Source organism: Mesoplodon mirus, assembly GCF_964341445.2.
Source record: "Mesoplodon mirus genome assembly, chromosome: 15".
Taxonomy (NCBI): domain Eukaryota; kingdom Metazoa; phylum Chordata; class Mammalia; order Artiodactyla; family Ziphiidae; genus Mesoplodon; species Mesoplodon mirus.
Window position 1 is genome coordinate 86,226,967 of NC_138991.1, and position 8,329 is coordinate 86,235,295.

The 8,329-nt window shown below is 67.5% G+C and overlaps 1 protein-coding gene across 3 annotated transcripts in view; it reads left to right on the top strand.

Annotated features, from left to right (window-relative positions):
• The window catches only part of INTS1 (integrator complex subunit 1), a 29,693-nt gene extending 21,938 nt beyond the window's left edge, over positions 1–7,755 (top strand). For all 3 annotated transcript variants that reach the window (XM_082644105.1, XM_082644107.1, XM_082644106.1), the window contains exons 35-47: positions 544–674; positions 1,188–1,275; positions 1,383–1,609; positions 1,835–1,958; positions 2,928–3,061; positions 3,439–3,631; positions 4,151–4,278; positions 4,559–4,671; positions 5,424–5,537; positions 6,410–6,480; positions 6,852–6,943; positions 7,106–7,215; positions 7,394–7,755. In XM_082644105.1, coding sequence (XP_082500231.1) covers positions 544–674; positions 1,188–1,275; positions 1,383–1,609; positions 1,835–1,958; positions 2,928–3,061; positions 3,439–3,631; positions 4,151–4,278; positions 4,559–4,671; positions 5,424–5,537; positions 6,410–6,480; positions 6,852–6,943; positions 7,106–7,215; positions 7,394–7,509 — 1,641 coding nt within the window. In that variant the 3' untranslated portion in view covers positions 7,510–7,755. The remainder of the gene's footprint in view (positions 1–543; positions 675–1,187; positions 1,276–1,382; positions 1,610–1,834; positions 1,959–2,927; positions 3,062–3,438; positions 3,632–4,150; positions 4,279–4,558; positions 4,672–5,423; positions 5,538–6,409; positions 6,481–6,851; positions 6,944–7,105; positions 7,216–7,393) is intronic.
• Positions 7,756–8,329: the final 574 nt, after the last annotated feature.

Sequence of the window (8,329 nt, forward strand, 5' to 3'; positions counted from 1 at the left end):
TGTGGGGGGGTGGTCCTTTGTGGGCTCAGGTCCTCACGGGGCACGAGGCGGTAGTGGGGGTGGAGCTCAGCACCCCCTGATGAGGGGTGGCGTCCTCGGAGGAGTCGGAGCCCATGTCAGGGCTCTGCGGGGGTAGCAGGGTCCCCCAGCTCATCTGGCCGTGGGGAAGGTGAGGAAGCCCTGACCGGGTTGCCGGGGAGGGGCTGGGCGACCCTTGTCCGTGATCCTGCCGCGCGCTGGAGGGTCTGCGCTTCTGAGAGCGGCCATCACGCTCCCGCGCCCCCAGCCCGCCCAGGCATTCCCGCACTCAGGGTTTTGCTCGCGTGTCTCCTGGTCTATGAGGAGTGGGTTCGGCTCAGCCCATGTTTAACCTGTGGAGTGACCGGCCGGGCTGGGTGGCTTCCCGGGCAGGAGCCTCGGATCTGCCTCGAAACGGACACCTTCCTCTGCTCTGTGCCGGCACACGTGGGCTGTCACCTGCTGACGCTACCCGGCAGAGCTGTCAGCCCGGCGGGGACCATCCCAGATTTCCTCCCTCCCCAGGGCAAAGGCCATCCTGGCCCGCAGGTGCCGTCTTTCCGACCCTACCTCTTAGCCCTGCTCACGCACCAGTCCAGCTGGTCCACGCTGCACCAGTGTATCCACATCCTGCTGGGCAAGAACCGGGAGCAGAGGTGAGTCCGTCAGACCTTGTCCCCCACCGGCAGGTCTGTTCCTGCCACAGGCAGCGTGGGCCTTGGGGTGCCATGTGGCAGCCGCCCTGCCCAGACTCCTCCAGGAGCCAAGTTCAGAGGGCACCGTCGGGGGCCTTGGGGGTGATCTGATCCAGCACCCTTCCCCCCGGCTTCCTCAGGAACCGGGGCTCTCTTGCCTGGCCCGGTGTCCCTTCTCTGGGTGACCAGCAGGCAGACAGTCGGTTTCACTGTCCTCCGGTCGTGTGAATGGCTGGCGTCCGTGCTGTGCTGCGGGGATGCCAGAGGCCCCTGTGCGTGGCTGCAAGCATGGGGCGGGGCGGGGCCGACCTTAGCTTTGCCACCGTGAGCTGCAGAGAGGTCAGGTGGGGCAGCCCGCGTCCCCTGACAGCTGACCTGGGCCCTCGGCCGGCAGGGAGCGTCTTGCCCCATCCCCTGCCTCCCTCCGCCTGGAGACGTGCCTCGTGCTCAGCCAAGCCGCCTCGCTTCCTCCAGGTTTGACCCCTCGGCCTCCCTGGACTTCCTCTGGGCCTGCATCCACATTCCTCGAATCTGGCAGGGCAGGGACCAGCGTACCCCTCAGGCAGGTTTTGGGGTGTCCCCTGCCCGCAGGGTGGGGTGGCAGTTGGACGTGGCGAGATGTGGGCGCGCCCGGCGCGCCCGGGCCTGACGGGCGGTGCCTGGCTGCAGAAGCGGCGGGAGGAGTTGGTGCTGCGGGTCCAGGCCCCAGAGCTCATCGGCCTGGCGGAGCTGATCCTGGCGGAGGCAGAGGCCAGGAGCCAGGACGGGGACACCAGCGCCTGCAGCCTTCTCCAGGCCCGGCTGCCCCTGCTGCTCAGCTGCTGCCGCGGCGACGACGAGGGCGTCAGGAAGGTGACGGCGCACCTGACGAGCTGCATCCAGCAGTGGGCTGACAGGTGAGGGTGCTGGACCCCGGGCTCCGGAGCCCCCGCCTGTCCCCTGGCCCGTATGATGGGAGGCCGTAGCTCAGACGTGAGCACCGGGGAAATGAGCCCAGGCCGCCAGCGGGGGCGGGGTGGGGCTGAGGGGCCTGGCACGGCAGCTCTGCACGCAGCCCGCGGTGGGCACAGCGGCTCCTCTGTCCCGCGGCCACCCCGACTCTGGTCTCTGGTCTCTCGCAGCGTGCTGGGCAGGCGTTGCCGGGACCTGCTCGTGCACCTGTACCTCCAGCGGCCAGACCTCCGGGTGCCTGTGCCTGACGTCCTGCTGCATAGCGAAGGGGCCGCCGGCAGCAGCGTCTGCAAGGTAAAGCCCTACGGGGTCATCGGGGCCGCCTTTATCCTTCACTTGAAGGTAGAAACGCCAACTGGGAGGTAGAGAAATCCCTTTTCTCAGATCTAAAGACAAAAAAAGGCACCTGCTGAGTGTCGATGGCACGTCTGAGGGCAGAGCCTGCCCCGCCACCCTCGCCTGTCCGACCTCTCGAAGGGTCTGGAAACGATCTTTTCCTCCTTCAAAAAGTCCTCTGGGTGTGGAGCTGAGGAGAGTGGGTGTCCCCCTCGTTCCCTGTTAAGGGGCCGTTGACTACAACAGGCCGCGTGGTGCGTGTGTGACGGTGTTGCACGCGTCCCAGCACCCCCATCCCTTTCTGGCTGCCTGCCGTGGCGCCGGCCTTTGGCCCAGTGTGGGGCCTCCGTGCGCGGGTCTGTGTGGCATCTGCCTTCACCTCCCTTGGGTGATGGCGGGGGAAGGGGGGTCTGCTGGACCCCCTGCTCATGTCCCCTGGGCTGGACCCTGGAGTCGGATGTGCTGCCTGCCCTGCTTCTCGGGATGGGGAGGGAAGTTGATGTTTTTCCAGTTGTGCTTCCTTCCACTCTTGTGTGTTATTTGTTTTACACACCTGAAATTATGCTTTATTTGTAAGGTTGGTTTTTCTCGTCCGAGCTAATGTAGGGCTTTTATTCTGTTTGTGTGGAGAGGGTGACCTCACACACCACGTGCTGAGATTGTCTGGGAGCTCTGGCCACGGCCTGTTTGACCCCCAGGAGTACCAGAAGGCACTGGGGGAGCAGGTTTCTCTGGGTCGCTGCATAGGTCCTTAGGGACCATGCCAGGGCCTTGGGGTCCGGGGACCTTGGAGCAGGGGTCCGCACACTGCCCGGTGAGCCCCATCGTAGCCCCTGCAGTGGCGGGCAGCGGACTCGGCGGGGGGCGGGCAGGTAGGGTGCGAGGGCTGCAGGCATCTCCGGCTCTGACCACCCCCGTCCCTCTCAGCTGGACGGCCTCATTCACCGCTTCATCACCCTCCTCGCGGACACCAGCGACTCCCGGGCCGCCGAGAACCGAGTGGCCGACGCCAACATGGCCTGTCGGAAGCTGGCTGTGGCCCACCCCATCTTGCTGCTCAGGTACCGCCTGGCCTGTCCCACCTGCAGCCCGAGTGGGCAAAGCTCGCTGGCAGGGTGCCCTCCCTGCCCCAGCCTGGAGCGGCTCCCACACCAGGCATTGCTGTAAGGCGGGCTCTGCGGCTAAGAGCAGGTGGACGGACACCGTGGTGGTGTCGTCACAGGCGGCCAGGGCCTCAGCTGCTTCCTGACTAAGCTGAGTCTCGGGGGGAGGGGCCAGGTGGGCGCAGGAGAAGGTGGGTCAGGTGAGTGGCCCAGGACATCGCGGTGGGGGTTAGCGGGCGCCGGGTGGTCTCCAAGTGCAAGTTGATGTCGGCCCTGGGGTCGGGGGGAGACGGCCCAGGACCACCGAGCACACGCGTCGCCCCCGTCGCCCCCAGGCACCTGCCCATGATCGCCGCCCTCCTGCACGGCCGCAACCACCTCAACTTTCAGGAGTTCCGGCAGCAGAACCACCTGACCTTCTTCCTGCACGTGCTGGGCATCCTGGAGCTGCTGCAGCCGCACGTGTTCCAGAGCGAGCACCAGGGGGCGCTGTGGGACTGCCTGCTCTCCTTTCTCCGCCTGCTGCTGGTGGGTGCCCCGCCCACCCTCGGGACGCTGGGCCCCAGGCATCCCCAGGAGTCGGGTGCCCCGGTCCCCCTCCCTGCGCCCTTCCCAGCCGGCGCCCCTGCTCTCCCTGCTGCCCCCGCCACCATTCTGAGCTCGTCCCCCTTCTGCTCCCATGACTCTGGCAGCCCCGGTCTTCCTGACCAGGACTGAGGGTCCGTCCCCTTGTCCACCTGAGGCGGCTGGGTGAGGGCACAGCCCCTTGGCTGCATCAGGGGCAGGGCCAGGCCACCTGCCTGTCTGATAGCTTCACCCGGGGAAGGCCCCCAGCTGCTCACGTGCCTGGGGAGACCCCACGCTCCTCAGGGTTCATGAGGGACAAGGCCACTCCTGACCCTTAGGGACCTTAACGTGCTGCCCGGCAGAGGGCGGCATGTTGGCGGTGTCCAGGGTGTACTGTGAGGCTCCAGAGGGAGCGACGCGGCCAAGACGGGGGATGCTTCAGGCCCTGAATGCTCCCCCCGCTCGCGCTTCCCTTTGCAGAACTACAGGAAGTCCTCCCGCCACCTGGCCCCCTTCATCAGCAAGTTCGTGCAGTTCACCCACAAGTATATCACCTGCAATGCCCCGGCCGCCGTCGCCTTCCTGCAGAAACACTCCGACGCGCTCCAGTGAGTGTGCGCGTCTGGCACGGCTCCTCTCCGGCCAGGGTCCCGTCGTGGTGGTGCTCAGGGCTGGGAGCTCCCAAGGGGCGTGGTGGCGGGGATGGACACTGCCCACGGCGCCGGGGCCCGGGGCAGCAGGGCTGTTGACGCTGGGTCTGTGCCGGGGCCATTCTGAGCTGGCTTCCTCCTCCCTCGGCTCCCGGGGCACCTCCTGAGCCCCTGCCCACGGGGCCCTGCTTGCCTCCCTCCTGTGGCGTGGTCCTCACGGAGAACCTTGCTCCCCCAGTGACCTGTCCTTCGACAGCAGTGACCTGGTGATGCTCAAGTCACTCCTGGCGGGGCTGAGCCTTCCCAGCAGGGACGGCAGGGCCGACCGAGGCCTGGACGAGGAGGGCGAGGGTGAGTGGGGCCGGGGCTGCGGGCTGGACTGCACTGGGCGTCCCTCGGGCATCGTTGGCCCCGGGTCCATGACACGCGCAAAGCACCGAGTCGTGTTGTGGCCAGCGTGACCTACAGCACCTGCCGTCTGTGGGACCAACCAGGTCCCTCTGTTCTCTGTCCTCGTCCCCGTCCCCATCCTGTGGCCCCTACAGTGGGGCGACCCGGCACCTGCAGCATTGTGTCTGGCGGGCACGCGGTGGATTTGTGAATGGGCCGAGTGCCCGGGGGCCCAGGTCCGGTGCTGGCCCTTCACGGCCACTCTCCCCTGGTTTTGCCGAGTCGCTGGTGTAGAGTGTGACTCTCGGCCGTCCACGGACGTGCCTGGCGCAGGGCTCTGCATGCAGGCGCCTTTATTGAGCACCTGCTGTGTGCCGGGGGCAGCAGGGAAGGCCACGCGCACAGTGGGGTGGGTGAGAGGCTTGAGAGAGAAGTGCCGCGTCTCCCAGCAGCTCCCAGCATGCTCGTTGTTTCAGCGCATTTATTGAGCGCCCGTTGTGTACCAGGCACCGTGCTCAGCCCAGGGCAGGGGCCGCATCTTTGGGGGTCTGATGTGATTCTGGGCACTGCTCAGCAAGGCTGCCCCTTGCTTACGTACATGGATTCTGCGGCCTCGGTGTCGAGTGTGTCCGGGGCTCTCAGGCCCTCTGGACGGTGGCCTGGGGCGGGCCGTCCTCGTCTCCACCCGACAGCACTGGCCTCCTGTCTTGCAGACGAGAGCTCAGCTGGCCCCCTGCCTCTGGTCAGCATCTCCCTCTTCACCCCTCTGACCGCAGCTGAAGTGGCCCCCTATGTGAAGAGGCTTTCCCGGGGCCAGGCGGTCGAGGGTAAGTTTGGGGGTTTGGCTCCCCCAGGCCCTGTCGGCCCCGCGGTGGGTGGTGGCCTCCCTTTCTGTCCCTGCGGCATCCTGGGTCCCACAGCGGCCCTTGGCCGTCCAGGCTTCTCCTGGTGGGGGGGCATCCAGAAGACAGCAGGGCCCCTGCCAGGTCCCGGGAGGGGCTGGGCTCTTCCCTCAGAGCGGGAATAAGGGTGGGTAGAGAGGGGGTTGGGGGGAGAAGCGGGGCTGGAGACTGGGGGTGGCTCTTCTGCTGGCCAGTGGCGCTGGGGAGCCCCCTGGAATCCCCGTGGGTACCGAGGAAGAGGGGCCTGGCGGGGAGCTGGCCGACAGCCCCTGGTCCCCTACGGGGGAGCCAAGGGCCTGGGTGGCCACCTGTGGGGAGGGGCAGGGCCATGTTTCTGCAGTGTGGCTTTGGGGCAGCTGGGGCAGACATCCGGGGAGCGTGGTGCAGATGCAGATCCCTGGGCCCCTCAGAAACCTCTGAAAGCCTGGTCGACCAGCACCTCCGGTTTGGGGTCGCTGGCTGGGTAGTTGGGAAGGCAGCGGAACCCCCAGTGCTTTCCGTCCCAAGGTGCTGGGGGCCCCCTGGCCTGAGCAGGCACTAGGGATGCTATGGAAGCTCCAGGAGGCCCTGGCGCTGATGTTATGAGCAGCCATGCTGCACCTGTAGAACCAGGTCCCTCCGCCAGAGCCTGTGCTGAGGCCGGGCCAGGGTCCCTGCCTGGCAGGTGTGCTGTGGGGCAGCGGGCCCTGACCCCGGGACTCCACCACTCCTGCCTCTGGGCTGCGTCGGGGACAGATTCGCCCCCGAGCCCAGCGGCTGCAGCCCGGCCCTCACAACACGCTTTCTACCCATCTTAGATCTGTTGGAGGTTCTGAGCGACGTGGACGAGATGTCCCGGCGGAGACCCGAGATCCTGGGCTTCTTCTCGGTGCGGAAGCTGCCACGTGCCCAGAGGAACTGAGACCGTGTCGGAGGCTGGGGTGGGAGGGCAAAGCCACGCTGGGCCCCCCGGGACAGGGACGCCGCCCCCACCCTCCTTCCTGCTGTGCACCCTGCTCAGCCCGCAGTTGCTGGGCTTTGGGGGCGGGCGCCACGTCTGAGTGCGGCCCCGCCCCAGTTGCTCAGTCCCGCCCAGAACTGAGGCTGCCGCTCCTCCACTCTGCGCTGGGGCTCCTATGTGCTTCATGGGTCCCGAGGTCCCAGGGCCCAGCAACAGGGGTGTTGAGGGGCTGGGGACTTAGGGAGCGGGATCCCCTGGACAGGAGGGTGGCCCTGCTGACACCGCCCCCGCCCCCGCAGACCAGTCTGCAGCGGCTGATGAGCTCAGCTGAGGAGTCCTGTCGCAGCCTGGCCTTCAGCCTGGCCCTGCGCTCCATCCAGAGCAACCCCAGGTGAGCCGGCGTCACCTGCCACCACGGGCCGCCCGGTGCCCTGGACCAGGCCTCCCACTCCTCCTGTCTGGTGGGGCCCGGCACGGGGCTCTGGGGAGGCGTCGGGGCCTTGGCCGTCTTGGCACGGGGGGAGGTGCCAACCTGAGCACGTGGCTCTTTCAGCATCGCAGCTGACTTCCTGCCCACGTTCATGTACTGCCTGGGCAGCCGGGACTTTGAAGTAGCGCAGACGGCCCTCCGGAACCTGCCGGAGTACACCCTCCTCTGCCAGGGTGAGTCTGCCCCGACCCCACCCACCCAGGCCCTGGTGACCCCGGAGGCCTCGGTACCCGGGGCCGGGCTCTCGGGCAAAGACCAGAGGCTCCACTTCTGAGGGCTGCCTGATGACCTGGCTGCCGCGACCAGGATGTCAGGGCCGTGCAGCCTGACAGGGTCTTCGTCTGTCCCCAGAGCATGCAGCCGTGCTGCTGCACCGGGCCTTCCTGGTGGGCATGTATGGCCAAATGGATACCAGCGCCCAGATCTCTGAGGCCCTGAGGATCCTGCACATGGAGGCTGTGATGTGAGCCCGGGCCGCAGCCCGACTGCACACCTGGTCCACTGGTGGTCTCCTCCGGGAGCACCAAGCAGGCAGGGCCAGCACTCAGAGCCCACCCTCAGCCGCCCCTGGCCAGCAGTGCGGGGGCCATCTGCCCCGGAGGCTGTCCCGCCTGCGGAGTGACGGGGGCACAGCCCAGCTGGGAGGGGATGCTGACATCCTAGCAAGTCGAGGCGAGGGGCTGGGTTCAAATGAAACGTTTTGAACTCCTTGATGCTGCTGCCTGTGTGGTTTGCCTCCTTGGAGACCCTGGGAGTGAGTGGGACCTGGGAGCTTGGAGCCCTGCCCCCACGGCCCGTCCAGCCTGCCTGCTCCTGGGTGGGCACGTGGTGGTGTCCATCTGGAGACAGGAGGGCGCCTGCCTGCTGGGCACAGTCTCGGCCCTTCCTCCAGGCAGCATCGGGGGAGAGCTAACAGTGCCTGGGCGCCCCCTGCCCCTGAGCTCTCTGCCCATGGGCTCGGCCTCGTCAACTCCCGGAGGGAGCAGGGCTCACTGGGGGTCGGCAGAGCAGTCTTCTCTCCCACCCCAGAAAGGACCTCAGCTCCCCGAGACCCTCAGCTTCAGGCATCGCTCCAGGAAGCCCCCGCGTGCTGGCCGCGGGGTGAGGGCTGGCGCAGTGCAGCCACTGAGGGGCGCATCCCCTGCGGAGCTGCAGTGCTGGGGCAGGGGACGGGGGCTGGGCTCTGCCCGAGAACTTGGCCTGGGGACTCTGAGGGCAGGGGGCAGTGCTCCCTCTAGTGAGGGCCCCGGGGCCCCCCCAGGCGGCACTGGTTTCTCCAGGCCAGTG